General features: G+C 38.9%; 2 protein-coding genes across 2 annotated transcripts; both read left to right on the forward strand.

Annotated features, from left to right (window-relative positions):
- Positions 1-1,982: 1,982 nt before the first annotated feature.
- On the forward strand, positions 1,983-9,785 carry LOC128886283 (hydrocephalus-inducing protein homolog). The gene is made up of 16 exons (XM_054140993.1): positions 1,983-2,168; positions 2,369-2,607; positions 2,848-2,967; positions 3,048-3,131; positions 3,358-3,539; positions 3,681-3,919; positions 4,917-5,114; positions 5,432-5,579; positions 5,901-6,112; positions 6,673-6,882; positions 7,160-7,396; positions 8,348-8,503; positions 8,579-8,651; positions 8,760-8,942; positions 9,222-9,478; positions 9,642-9,785. Exons 1-16 carry the CDS (start codon positions 1,983-1,985, stop codon positions 9,783-9,785), a joined length of 2,868 nt encoding a protein of 955 aa, XP_053996968.1.
- A 423-nt stretch (positions 9,786-10,208) lies between these two features.
- Positions 10,209-14,458, forward strand: LOC128886095 (hydrocephalus-inducing protein homolog). The gene is made up of 7 exons (XM_054140661.1): positions 10,209-10,390; positions 10,797-11,002; positions 11,199-11,369; positions 12,894-13,065; positions 13,239-13,709; positions 13,818-14,011; positions 14,073-14,458. Exons 1-7 carry the CDS (start codon positions 10,209-10,211, stop codon positions 14,351-14,353), a joined length of 1,677 nt encoding a protein of 558 aa, XP_053996636.1. The 3' UTR covers positions 14,354-14,458.
- Positions 14,459-14,725: the final 267 nt, after the last annotated feature.

The raw sequence follows: 14,725 nt of genomic DNA on the forward strand, positions 1-14,725 counted from the left end.
CAAGGGCGATTTCGTCGAAAGGGTGGACTTCGTCGTCAGGGAGAGTCTCGAAGTACTCAGCATGCATATCAAGTACGTTGCTTAGCAGCAATATTTGCTAATCCCCAAACCCGAACTGCTTATTGCGTCTGACTTTGAATCATCTTTGGAACCTACGAATGAAACAATTACATTGAAGGAATATAAACGTTTATTTCTTGTATTTCAGAGGTTCCATCATATGCCCAACTTTGCACTTCGACAAGGAGATTCTCGACTTTGGGACAACGCCCTTAGGTATGATTCGTTTCATGTAAAATATTTAGAATTGAATAGTTCTCTGTACAATAAGTTCGTGCCGCAGACTGTGTCGATATTTAATAAATAAAACAGTAGAAATTTTACAGTGACGGTGTAATGACTATGTCAGAAAGGTGGGAAAATATTGTGAAACGAGAGAGATTACCTTTTTTTATAACACTTAAGGGTATGTTTCGCATATTAATTTGAGTACCAGAAGAGTAAATGGCATGAATTGTTGAGACGACCTAATATTTCTGCTTGAAAATTTAATTGTTGATTTTACTGGCTGCGAGTTTTGTCTATATCTGCAGCAGTTATTTAAAGATTTATCGAGTTTCAGGCTTCAACAGCCGCCAAGAGGTGTGTCTACATAATCTGTCCCTGGTGCCTGTGGCGTTTAGTATAGTGGTGCTCAACGACGGACATCAGACGCCTCTAACCCATGAGGAATTCGCAAGAGCTCAGACGAAGCCCAGTTTCCCTTCTGATCCTCGTGAATTCATCGTTACCCCTGAGTCAGGGGTCGTTGCTGATCAGGGCTTTCTCAAAATTAAAGTAAGTTAAGTTCTGAAGATGAAAGTCAAAAGACGGTAAATAAAGGTCCTTATTATCGCAAGCCTTTTGATTAACCCTCTGCACTCGAGGCCTTTTTTCTGATATCTACTAGCAACTCGAGATGTTTCTTAGCATTCTATTGCCATGAATTCTAAGCTATCTAGATTTGGGAATAGGGTCACCTTTACCTCGCCGACAATCATGTTATTGACACTTCTAGCTCCAAAGAAATTAAACCTAAAGAAACATTAGATATTGTAGATTTGCTGCGCGAAACCTAATGGTGACTGAGAGTCACCTATCGAGTGTAAAGGGTTAATATAAATAGAACAGACTACAATAGAAAATAAAATGTGTTGAGCTATTTTTAATACGATTTTCAGGTTGTTTACATTGCCAACATTGCTCGCGAGGGTCACACGACCCTCGAAGTCGACATGTGGGACTCTGATTCGGATTCGGTGACGTTGCCACTGAAATTCTGTGGCAGCGTGGCTCAGATATCGATCTCGCCACCAGAGATCATTAATCGATCCTGCTTCGTCAATTTCCCTTGTGTGAAGTCCTTCGAAGTGGTGAACGCGTCTGACCTAGATGGATTCTTCTACTTGCTGCCTCAACCAGTAGATGAAATAATTATTTTTGTTTGTAACCCATAGGAATCAATGGGTTTCCTGATTTGTTTGTTAATTTAAAAAATCCAGGTGACAGAAGACACTCCAGTGGTTTACTCCCTGTCAACTCACCAAGGACTCATCAAAGCGCATCAATCGAAAACTGTCAATGTAACTATCATCACGAGAGTCTTAGGCACACAGACAGTTACATTGAGGTGAAACTAATAAAAATGATCAAGTTAAAAGATTGTTATGAATTTTGAAAATGATTTACACTATGTTTTTTTAAAAGATTATAAATTTGACCGTACTAGTCGTTGAATGATACAACCAAATAAGACGTGAGTCTTCTCGCAATCATAATAAATGATCGAATTATCGGCTTGTTACAAATTTGAATAAAGATGTACACTATTTTTTTGTTCAATAATACAGTTGAAAAGACTGCTCATCGAATGGCATAACAAAATAAAGTACGAATCTTTTCGCAAGCATAATGAAATATATTCCTACGCGTTTCATGTCAGTATGTTAACAATGGGCGAAGAATCTCCATGCGTGGCCTGCGTCATCACGTACATTGGCCAAGGACCAACCATTTCCACAGAACCCTCTGCTTTGGACTTTGGCGAGGTCCGAGTTCTCGAGGAACAGGTAATGGACTTGCTAGTGATCAACGATTCACCGATACCAGCTCACTTCAAGGCAGCCATGGTACGTAGAATGCTTCGTCGACGCAGCATAAACTTCTCCTGAAGTTTAATGAAATTGCGAAATAATAAATTGACTATTTGGAAACGCGATACTTTCGGAAGTTACGAAGCTAAGTTTCTTAACTTCAAAGACAACTTAGTCGTAGGGAATGTTGATTGTTTAAAATAGACGAGTAATATTTATTTGAATTTTATTCTAAGCACAAAAGGAAGTCACCGTGGAGCGTTAGGCCAGAGGCAGTCGACCTTAAACCGAACGAATCGATGAAGATCGAAGTCAAATTATACCTTCGTGACGCGGGGAAGTATAATGACAGGGTCGTCTTACAAATCGTTAACAGTCGAACCGTTACTGTAGATTTGAGGACGATAGGGGTCGGCTGCAGCGTCGTTTTCGACCCACAAATATTCCCCATTTACGACTTGGGTCTCCTTTTCAGGTTTGAATCGACTATAATTTCCAAGCCCTTTGAAACCAATCGTTTCACGTGCTATTAAAAGCTGACAGTCTATTTTTATCAACGTACAACTCGAAGAGCAGCGAAAAAAAATAAAATAAATTCGTCGTTGTCGGAAATCAATTCTCTTTAATGCGAGTCAACAAAGCTGACAATTTTTGTAATTTGTGCTTCAGAGTTTATCATGCGATTTATTATTATTTTTGCATTCTTATCCCACAGCCACCAAAAGATACGTAGAAAGATAACGCTAACGAACCACGGAAGTTATCAGTACCAGATAATTTGGTCGACCAAACAGGAAATACAGCTCAGCAGGAGTCTGACCGTCCAGGGACAAACGTGAGCGAAACATATCACTTTTCCTGGTCGTTAAAACCAAACGCTTCCGTTATTTACGTTGAGTAAATGTTTTCGCGTAGCTCGAAGTTTCATATTCAACCTCTGATACTGGAAGTTCCCCCTGGAGAAACGAGGGAGGTGCGATGCGAACTCCTGTGGGAGGAGTGAGTATAATATTAAGCATAAATAACGAAACTCTTCGAATAAGAGACAAACAACATTAAAAATTAAAAAACAGAAAAGCAGGTCTTTGGGTTCAACGTTAAAATTAAACCACGCTTACATTGTTAATCCTTTCATTTATTTTATTTTTGGTAACATGAATTTATATCTACTCTAGGTAAACACGTATTTTATTCAGTCGAATGAAAATAATATGTTTGCCGATAGGAACGAGTGTCTCCTAGAGGACTGGCACATTTTTGGACAGATACAAGGAATTGGAAGACGCGAACTAATCGGCACTTCCACTTTCAAAGTGACTCTGACCGAGCCACAAGTTTTGTTCAACAAACGTGAATTATCGTTTCGCGCTGACGTCTGTCCAGATGGTGATAGATTGCAGCTGACAGGTTCGAATAGTTCAAGCTTTAATATCGAACCACAGAGTGCAAAATAACTCTGATTAATTTCCATTAATATAATTAATATATCGATCCTAAAGGATTGTCTTTACCCGATCGATTAAGCTCGATAATAACATGTTTCCTTAGACGAATTGTTAGTAACAAATCGCTCGAAGCTGAACCTGAACGTGCAACTTTCTGTCAAATCACCGTTTCGCTTGGTGACCAATGCGAATGAGCACGTGCAAAACATGAGGATCGTTTTAATCGACGAAGCCACTACGACGATCCGTGTGTACTTCTCTTTCGACATCGAGGGAAACGATCTCTATTCGCGAAGCTACGCTGGAACGATTCAGTTTGAATACGACGAACATCCTAATCGAGTAAATTGGATCTCTCGATTCGGCGGAGAGCACCGAGGTTCCACTCGGTCGCTTCAAACTTTCTTGACAATTCGATGATACTACTTTCGCGATCTATAGTGATTTCAGCCGCGTGCTACTTCGACTCCATCTCGATCCGCGTATCCTCGAAGTTTCCCTTGTTGTTTTATCTCTTCCCACGCCACGTAACTCTCAGCTTTGTTCTTGTACCTATCAATAGACTTTATTTAACACGTCGACTGCCAGACAAATATTAGGGAGGCCAGAAAGTAATGTCGTTCCTTTTACATTAAATTCAAACAAATAAATTTATAAGGCGTTTTTATATTTGATCAATTATGTAATCGTCCTAGTTATTAAGAACCTTTTGCCATCTAGTGTGGAAATTTTCAATGCCAGATTGAAAAAAATCAATGAGCTGATGAGTGATAAATAAGTATCGAGATTAGAAACGACATTACTTTCCAGCCCATCTAATATTATCGAAAATCTCTGCTAGAATTAAATATTATTTATACTATTGAAGACTAAATAATCAAGCATTCATCGTGATATCTATTGGGTTGTTCAGAAAGATCGTGGTGATTTAAAAAAAAAAAACTCAAAGACACATTTGAGTTTTTAAAGGGATGAATACATTTTATTTATTTTCAACCAATCCGATATATTTAGACCTGTACCACCTATCAAAAATCGACACATACTTTCCAAACGACCCAATATTATTGTAACTTCGTCAGAATTCACGAATTTCAATTAAATTCATTTTCTTTGATGCTTAACTCCCAAAATTAATTTTTGTTATCACTGTCACTCATAAATGAACGACATGGCAATCAACGTGTTAAAAGTGTATATATCCAACTTCCCATATCCTGAAACCAGCAATCGCCAAAGAAAGAAATTCAAAGCTCGCTGCAATCGGCGTGATTAAAGGAAATTTGCAAATTTTTTTCGCGAAAATCCGATTGAACAGGTGATAAACGATTTATTCCAGGACAAAATCGAGTGCAGGGGTTTCGTTAATTTGCCGAATTTGGTCCTGGATCCCAGGGATTTCGCTGTTAATTGCGAACTTGGCTCGAGTGTCGAGAAAATATTGACGTTGACCAATAATGGGCCCGTATCGGTCGTGTACAAATTCCTGTGGTCGGAGGATTCCATCGAGATAGAACGCGACACGCATAGCGATTGCGTAAGTTCCAAAATCGGCCGCGCCAGTAAGTTTAATCGTCGTCGAGCTTCTCGTCAGAATGTTTACTAGCGTTTCTCGCTAATTGAAAATAGAGTCGGTCGTGCAACTGTTTTAATTGCTGCGCGCTGTGTTTGTCGACGAGAATAACTTTTATTCGTTTGGATGTTTTTTGTTTACACAAGGGTACCAGATAAATGTTTACAACGTGCGTTTCCTTGCTCTCTTGTACCTTCGTTCGAATGTTTAATGCACGAGGTCGTTAATTAAAATAAGATTTGGAGGGCTCGAGATTTAATTGAAGCATCGTGCGTTCGCAGGGATGCATGTTGCAATCACCAAGCCACGGGGAATCAGTAATTCCTGATGTTTCTGTGCCGGCTGCTACAAACGAGGATATTTACATAAGCGACAGGCAAGATGGAAGCAGAGACGGGCCACTTCAGTCAATACCGCCACCTACAAATTGTAATGCTCGTTAAAATTCATTAGTAATTCTAATCTAGACAGCATCCCCTGAAAAACACTCTCAAGAATTAACCTTCACCTTTATTTACCATTAAACACCGTAATAACCTGAATGAATTATTCCTCAGAAGGAGAAGATACTTAATGAGATGACATTCTGTTAGGTTACTATAAAAATAAAAACCAGGTTGGACGACTAAAATAGAAACATGAAACATCCATATAAAAATACAATGGAGTCTCGATTACTTCGACTACTAATTACCTGACTTCTGAACTTCTAATTAGAGATCCTATTGCACAGCATCTGCTCTGTTCCAGCGCTTGTTTCGGTGACCCACCCGCAGAAGCTCGAATCAGAGAATGTATTAGACGATGTGAATGAAAATTTGCGAGAGAATTGCTCGGTGACCAACGAAGAAGTGAGAGAATTTTTACTGCCAATGGTTAGCGAGTACTTTGAAGAGGAGACGGATCTCGCTGCGTTCGAGATCATGAGATGCGAGCCTCGAAGAAATCATTTCATCAATGAGGTTGAACTATTAATTTCATCGGTTGTAACAAATTCTATTCTTTAATAAGTCTGCAAATTTTACAATGACTGGAGCATTAGAAATTTAACCCTTTGCACTCTTAAAGTCACCTGAACTTCCCAGGCACTTGAAGAAGTTCTACTCCTATGTTAGACACAATTCATCACTAACAATAAGTTTCAATAAGCGATGGGTGTCTAAATTCAATTAGTTATAGGATCAATGTTTTTAAGCAATAGCGTTAAAAACTACGTTAGTTCTTCATTATTTGTTTCAAACAACTTCATATAAATAATCAAATGAAGGACAACATTTCCATTAAACTATTATTATTTGTGCACGATTATGTTTGGTTTATAAAAATGTAAGATTTAAAAAGAAATCGTATAATTTAAAAAACTGCAAAGAGTGGTCATTCCATAACTCAGAAATCTAAGAAAAATGGTCTTGGAGTTGACTACCTACATATAGCCCAATTGCTTGGAGTGCAAAGGATAAGATTGCATATTTATGTGTATTTCTCTAGGACTTTGTAAGTATTAATAAAGAGCTTTCGCCAGATGCTAGAAATCATTCCAACCGAGGGCACCGTGCTTCCATTCACCGTGCAACACGTTTATATAGGATTTCACGGTTTCAAACCTCTCAGCGTGAAAGCCACGGCCATTTGCAAAATCCTCCGCGGCCCCACCGAAGAAATTCAGATACTAGCGCGTGCAGACGCCATCCAATTTTCGATAGACACTCGCGTGATCGATTTCGGCCAACAGGTAACCAATCGAAATCCATCGCGAATTGCATAACCTTCCAGAGACGCTTCCCGAAACGATTCCAATCACGGAACACTTTTTACTCCATTTCTTCCTCTCGCTATCTCTTCTCACCGCTCCAATCTATACTTTTTATCTCGCTTACACTTCTTCGTGACTATTAAATGTTTTATATAAAAAGAGTATATTTATATCTCGCCTATATTTCGTTTTCTCTTAATAAATAATTGCACTTCGCAATTTGAGAAACGCTGCTAAGGGAAGCATTCGTTTGCAGCTATTTATGGAATCCGGCCGGAGGAGTTTCACCTTACGAAACCAAAGTGGAGTAGCGTTCGAATATAAAATAACGGATTCGGTATCCGATGTCGACGATGGGATCGATCGTTTCGATATAAATCCGCTGAAAGTCGAGCCAAACGCGGGATCCGTGGACGCTCAGTCATTCGTGGAATTCAACGTGGAGCATCGCTCGACGATCCTTGGCCCCATCGAACACCAATTTCAACTAGAGGTACGCATCCGTGTCGCTGGATTCTTGCGAATTCGAACTCGAAACGTGGAATTTCCCTAAATTTTAAAACTAAAATTGCATTCCTTGCAAGAATTTTTGTATTCCGCTAACTTTCTTACGTCACTCTTGCATTTTATTAAACTTTTCAGTCCTGGCGTCCACAATTGAGGACACATAGGACTAACATGTATATTACCGACATTATCGTTTAGGGCGAATGTCCTTATTCGTGCAAATTAAGAAAGACCGATTTTTCTTTAAAAACTACAATATTGTTGTTTTTTTTTATTTTTTCCATACTAATTTTAGTTCAAGTTAACTCCAAAAATTAAACTACGTAAGTACGAGAAAAAAAAGTAATTCAGATCTGTAAGGGTTAAGGAGTTACACCACTTTACGATCGCCTATTAAAATGTATTAGGGTGAACCTAAAGTTCGTACGTTTATTTACGTTGTTTCAGTTTGTGCAATTTTTTGAAATCATTAAAATTACTTTATATGCAAATGTTATGTATCATTTCGTAGCTTTTGAAAAGCTCTTTCATAGTTAATTATCAGCTACACTAATTTATTGATCGTTTAATTTTTGTTTGTTTTAGTAAAATCATGGAAAATTTTGAAATTCGAGTATTTTTACGTCGCTACTGGAAGCAAGAGTTTAAAACTACCGAATATAATATTTTCTTTGCTGCTTCAGTAGTTTTAAACTCTTGCTTCCAGTAGCGACGTAAAAATACTCGAATTTCAAAATTTTCCATGGTTTCACTAAAACGAACAAAAATTAAACGATCAATAAATTAGTGTAGCTGATAATTAAATATGAAAGAGCTACGAAATGATATATAACACTTGTATATAAAGTAATTTTAATGACCAAAAAAATTGTACAAACTGAACAACGTAAAAGAACGCACGAACTTTAGGTTTACCCTAATATTTCACACTTTTCAGATTGGCCACTTAATGCCTGTGACAATAACAGTGAAAGCTTTTGGAAGTTTCCCTCAAGTTTTTCCCTGTATTTCGCGAGGAAGCATGCACCAGGACCATTCTATCGAATTGGAGTACTCTGCCATCCAATCACTGACCACCGAGTTCATCGTTGACGTAAGAAATCCAGTCCTTCCGTCCTTCTACAAATTTATACAATTCTGCAAATATTTTGCTACATAGAAACTGGAGACTGTTCCAAAACTATGCGAGTCGACTAAGAGGAAGGAAGACTTGCACTCGAAGGACATTGAAATATTAACAGGTAATACAAATTCATTTAAATAGATGATCCTGCATTTACTGTTATACCGTAAGTATTACGCTGCAAATTGTTCGTTGCGCTTACTCATGTTAACGTGCACGCTTCGAGCCGAGGAATGGAGCATCGTTTCCTACGACGAGCTATTACCAAGGATCGTGGACATAGAAATGTCTGTGGAGAGACATTTGGCAAAGAGATTCGTCGACTCGAATTCATACATCTTGATGCAGCGCAAGGAAACTCGCAAAAAAGAACCGATTCTTCATCTCTTTTCTTCCGAGTATGTTATCGGTACGTCCAAATCTACGCTCTCTTAAGTAACAAATCTCCAAGCCGTTCTACCTTTCTTCGAAATGTCTCCTCGAGTGGCACATAAATTTATTCGATTCCTTAAAGTGAGCTTTACGCTTGAAAGGATCGCGAATTATTTGCCAAGAACATTGTTATGGGTACTCCGACGTCTACAACAGTCTTCGACTGCAAGTCCGCAATTTACCGTTCTCTGAAATTGATTCGGGGAAAATTATTTAGCCTTATTTAGTAATGCAAGGAAGGAAATGTTCTCTGCAGATATGGGGCACGTGATCGTGGAACTTTCCGCTCATTGCTCCGCCATGATAATTAACTACGGCCCTTGGAACGTGGAAATGCGAATGAAAAAATTGAAGAAGAAGAACGCCCTAGCGAAATCTGGCATCTCGGTGCAATTCGAGAAACACGCGAAGTTAATGGCCGGCGATTGCGCTGTTCTTCGCGTAACATGGCATCCGAGTCGAGAGATCTATAAAGAGAGAATCACGCGAGTCGTGCACGCCATTTACATAGAGGTGACTAGCGGATTCCATTGTACGACAAAACAAGTTTTCTCGAGTCGCTTTTAATAGTGCTCGAGGGAAAAGAAGAATTGTTTGCCTTTGGAGTATCGAACAGAAATCGTTTTACTCGAAAGGCAATGTTTCTATAGGTATTCTATAGGTATAGGTGTTTCAGGTGATACACGGATGCACGATCCCTGTGACCATAAAAGGAACAGTGACCTACCCCTTCGTCACGTCGAACATCAAATCCTTGGACTTTCGTGACGTCCTCGTGGGGGAGTGCTTGATCATGAACATCCTGATAAAAAACGAGTAATATTCAATACTTTCTATCATTACCGCTCCAATCTAACTTTTCATCTCATTTACTCTTCTTCGTGACGATTCAACTTTTTAAGGGAAAAACTTACATTCTTACCTCGCTTATGTTTACATTTTTATTGTATCATTACGCTTTACTTTGTAGAGGATTGGTCGATTGCGAGTGGGAAGCAAAAGTGTCACGTGCACGTAAGAAGCAAGAGGAATGCTCGTTTCACGTGCAATACGAGTCGAATCGTTGCCCACCGGGTCGCTCGGAAGTAATTCGCGTGTGCTTCGCGCCTCGAAGATCGGTAATAAAGAAACTACGAAGTTACATACTCGAAATGGAAGTGCAAGTGTAGTCAGATAAAGATAAACAGAAAAGTCCTGTTTCTTTCAGTGTCACGCGGAAGCGAAATTAGAAATACTCGTGAGAATGAGCTTGGAGACGCTGGTAGTCGCTTTGACAGGGCACGGTGTCGAGAAGAGCCTGAACGTCATCGATCCAGTCGTTCGATTCTTGCCGGTAGTGCCATTTACTGAGATCCAGGACGCAATTTTCACGGTTGAGAACAGCTGCGATTATCCAGTGGAATTTTTCTGGCACCATCTAGACAAGTAACGGGCACCATTAACTTGAAGTAGGATTAAGGAAAATTGTACTGATAAATTATCTGCCTTTGGTCTAGTATAAAATATATAGTAGCATATTAGGGTAAAGGCAGCTAAACTGCTAAATTTGTCTCAATGTCAGCTTTCATAACGTGTACAAAAAATCCCATGGTTCTTGATACAGCCTCAGCATCTAGACCAAAAAAATAGCAATCATATTAAATAGGCCTCTTCGAATCTTCAAAATTTTTTCCTGTAAGATTTTTTTGTATCTACGACCATTATCGCTCTGTAACAGTTTATCTGACTCACCCCGTATATATAACAGATACTCTTTGCCTTCGGTAATTTTAGCATTAACTAACAAATGAAGGATTCCACGAACCCTGAGAAAAAAACGACGCTTTTTAAGTTCCTTTCAGGCGGAAGATCAAGTCATAAACACGCTCTTGGATTATTACGAAGTCGAGGAACTCCTCCTGCCCCTCAGGAAGCCTGGGGAACCCCTGCCACAGCATTTGATAAATTTTTACAACGACCTCCTCGACGGTACATCTCCAACTAAATCAATCGAATTCGTGGATAAACAAGACGAAGTTCAGCTCGAAACTAAGAGACGTAAGTGTCACAGTAACGTGTAGTGTTAAACATTGTTCATCGAAGCGAAGAGGCTTCTATCTCGAGATAAAGATGAACTTGTGCCGCTAATTTTATTTGTGTTTCGCTACTATTTACTTTCCGAGGCAGTGTCAGTGTTCGTTTAAACGTAAACCATGAACAGAAACGTACAGCAGATATACTTCCCTGGTTTAAGGTTACGCGGATAGTCTGGACGACACTCCATACTTCCTGAATAAAACGAGGGACCCAGTGAGAGAACTTTTCGAGAGTATCGAGCGGAAATCCGCTCCGTCGAACAATCTTCCGGATCCTGCGAGGCCGGAGAGAAAAGTCTGCATTATTTTCCACGGAGCTCCTTTCACTGGTACTTTATAGTAATATTATACGTACGCCCATTCACGACTCAAGATTAACTCACGGTAACAGTGTTAAACAAGTAACCATGCAAGAGACGAGCGAAAGTCCTGCATACAAATTTCAAGTATGGAATAACAGATAAGCAACACTCCCATTGCTAAACTTGAATTACAGTAGTCAAAAATAAATCTCAGTTCTAGTTATTTATAATTAATAGACTGCGGAAGTTTATGCAAATGCATATTTTTATAGGAAATAGTTAAAAGAATGGGACGTAGACAGAAATTTGTTTTGAAATTGGAGTGCTATAAAAATATATTTTTTATGTTACATATTTTGCATATTTATGTTTTAACATATGCAATATATTATTGCATATGTTATTTATCGTGCTTATGTGAAATATCTATTTCGACAAATTAGTTTCGTCTATCGCCATACTTTCGTATCATAATTGTGTAGTGTTTACACCAATACAGCCCATATGATACCATATTTCTGTAACCTTGTGTTGCTAATCGACCGTTAGGTGTGACAGTTTGTATTTCGAATTCGAATACTTCACTTCAATTATCGCAGTTAATATGATCTCTGTGAAGAAGTGAATATATTTAAGTGTCTTTTAATTCTCTAAAAATGCCAAAAGTTAAAAAAAGTAGAAAAGCATTAATGCTAAATTGGATAAAAAACGATTCCAATTTTGTTATTAACGATAACGACAATAATGATAACGATGACAGAAGCATTCATTGCAAAATTTGGAATAAAAATGTGAAGTGTGAAAGGAAATCGCATTTAAACCAACACATACATACCGGCACACATAACAGGAAAATTGAAAAAACTGGTAATTCATGTGAAACAGAGGAACATATGAATAGTATAATATATCTAAAAAGTATTCCTGGTGATTGCGGTGAAAAGATTAGAAAAAAATGTAAAAGAAGGATTTTCTACAGTAGGATTTTCTACATTATCGAAAATTTCTAATATTTTAAATAACGAGGGCATTCAAGGACCAATAAGTGTGCCGGAACAATGTTATTCTAAATTTAAATACGCACCGATTACTTCGTGTGACGTAGAGCGATCGTTCTCCGCGTGTAAATTAATTTTTACAGACAAACGCCACCAACTAACACCATTAAACTTGGAAAAAATGCATACAATTTATTGTCATGTGAATTATAATATACCAGAATAATTATGAAAAGTATTTTATATATGTGTACATAGCGAATATTCTAATATATTACTTGTTATACTAAATTTTATTCAAAGTTTTCGTGCATATTTTGCATATTTTTCATGCATATTTTGCATATGCATGTTACATAGTTATCGTGCATAAACTTCCGCAGCCTAATAATTAATATAGGTTATTATATAGCGTGTGTTATTTGACAAACGAAACATGGTAGAAACGTGCATATTCTTCGTGTAGACGTGTATTAATTTTTAATTAATTATCAACAATGAATACTGGAGTTTCGAATGGGAATATTTAAAGTGAACCAAGTGAATATTTTAGAATACCAAGAAACAGCATGCAGAAGTGCAAGGGTCCTAAACGTTCCCGTATTATCCATCGACAAAGCCATCATGGAAGCCATTGCTCTAGGTGACAGTTCCTCTTCGATCAGGCTACGACAAGCCATCGACGACGCTTACCAAAACTACATAGACGCTCACGAGAGGCACAAGTATGATCCATGATCCCCAATTCTATTTCCTGCGATACTTTATAAACGACAGTTCATTTTAAACCATCCAGAGTGTTTACTTAGAGCCGATCGTTAATGGGAACGAGAGAAATGATGGTCCAGGTCGATAATAATTTCATTTTCATAACTCATCGAAGATTCTCGTCCATTAGGGAGCGTCTGGCTGCCCAGACTGTCCTCAGGACCGACGAGATCGATTCCGATGATACGAGGAAGGGAAGAAGAGGTCACGGGGGGACGAAATCGTCTGCGAGCGAGAAATCTTCCAAGAGCTCTACCAGGAAACAGAGAAAAGGAGAGGTTCAAAAATCTCCTGAAACCGAGGAGAAACGTCTGAATGTCCAAAAAGAAGCCATCCTTCTTCGACTTCCGACGGAGCCTGATCCTTCGATCGAATTCAATAAAATTCCCGCCTCTGAGACGCTGGAAACGTTGGATCCTTTGAGCAGATACGAGTACAAGGTTCAGGCCATATCGCAGCTGGAGAGGATAGTTGGTCAAGTCAGGGAATCGCCAAGGGATAAAGTCAGCGCGAGGACTGGCGACAGAAGTGCCAGGAGCAGGAAGGACCCATCGTTCCTTGGAATGGGGACTGAACTATTTGCTGAAGTCCTCGTGGAACGGTACGATTGACGGGTTCGAAGCTGAAATCGGTCATGTCCATTCCTTCTTAGCATTTTCCTGAATTTTCAAGCGTTAGATTTCACTCTTGCTCCATTCGCGTTCCACAGATTATCCGCGGGAGATTTCAAACGAGGATTCGTCCTGCAGAGCTTAGAGAGCAACTTCTTGCGCATCAGCATCGTCGAAAACCTGATCCTCCTATTGAAAACCGTGGGCCACGCTGAGTACTTCCTTTTCGTTACCTTCCTGAACTCCCTGGCTGATTACAACCGCAAAGTCGACGAACTTCGTCTGGATTACGGTAAAGCGATATCAATTTTAATACGAGGAGTATAGAAAATGCATCTTCATCTTCGCAACAGAGAAGACGATGGATCGTGCAGAGAGAATCCGGGATATCGACGGAATGTCGTTGTCTGAATACGATTTACTCGACGACGAGGACCAGAAGATGTATCTGGAAGCCGTCTTGCCAGGAAAGAGGGCGAGAGCTTTGCTCAGACGAGCTCAATTTACCGAACGGATGTCACAACGTAGACAAAGAAAAGTTAGAATCATGTTCAACCACATTCGACCAAGTTTTATTATGTGTATCTCTCGACTGCAAGTAGAGATTAAAATAACAATGGTTCAAAGTTTATAGAACTATATATCTCTTCAGGAACGATTTTTTTTGTTATTATTAAATTTTTGTTCCTTTTATTACTGACAGTAATTATAAGAAACTAAACGTCCACATATGTAACCAAGGACGAGAAGAGATTAATCATATTTGACTAATTTTTATTGTGTCCATCACTCAACTATAACCAAACTAGAAATTAAAATAAAGTAACAATGCTTCAAAGCCTATAGCACTATATCCAACCACATTTGACCAAGTTTTATTACGTCTATCACGGCTATTTATTACGGCTACAACGAACCAAGGGATTAATACAAAGTAACAACGATTCCGAGCCTCCACTAGCAGTAAACACTGATCATTAGAATGATTGCAGGCTGTAGAGGCACG

This window comes from Hylaeus anthracinus, unplaced genomic scaffold (genome assembly GCF_026225885.1).
Source record: "Hylaeus anthracinus isolate JK02 unplaced genomic scaffold, UHH_iyHylAnth1.0_haploid 11982, whole genome shotgun sequence".
NCBI lineage: Eukaryota > Metazoa > Arthropoda > Insecta > Hymenoptera > Colletidae > Hylaeus > Hylaeus anthracinus.

Excerpts from the sequence above, each read along its gene's own strand:
- LOC128886283 (XM_054140993.1), top strand. The coding sequence starts at position 1,983 with ATGTTAACAATGGGCGAAGAATCTCCATGCGTGGCCTGCGTCATCACG. Across the intron at positions 2,169-2,368 it reads CTCACTTCAAGGCAGCCATG|CACAAAAGGAAGTCACCGTG; the intron begins GTACGTAGAATG and ends TTTTATTCTAAG. Across the intron at positions 6,113-6,672 it reads GAAATCATTTCATCAATGAG|ATGCTAGAAATCATTCCAAC; the intron begins GTTGAACTATTA and ends AGCTTTCGCCAG.
- LOC128886095 (XM_054140661.1), top strand. The coding sequence starts at position 10,209 with ATGAGCTTGGAGACGCTGGTAGTCGCTTTGACAGGGCACGGTGTCGAG. Across the intron at positions 10,391-10,796 it reads TTCTGGCACCATCTAGACAA|TTCCTTTCAGGCGGAAGATC; the intron begins GTAACGGGCACC and ends ACGCTTTTTAAG. Across the intron at positions 13,710-13,817 it reads GCTGAAGTCCTCGTGGAACG|ATTATCCGCGGGAGATTTCA; the intron begins GTACGATTGACG and ends CGCGTTCCACAG.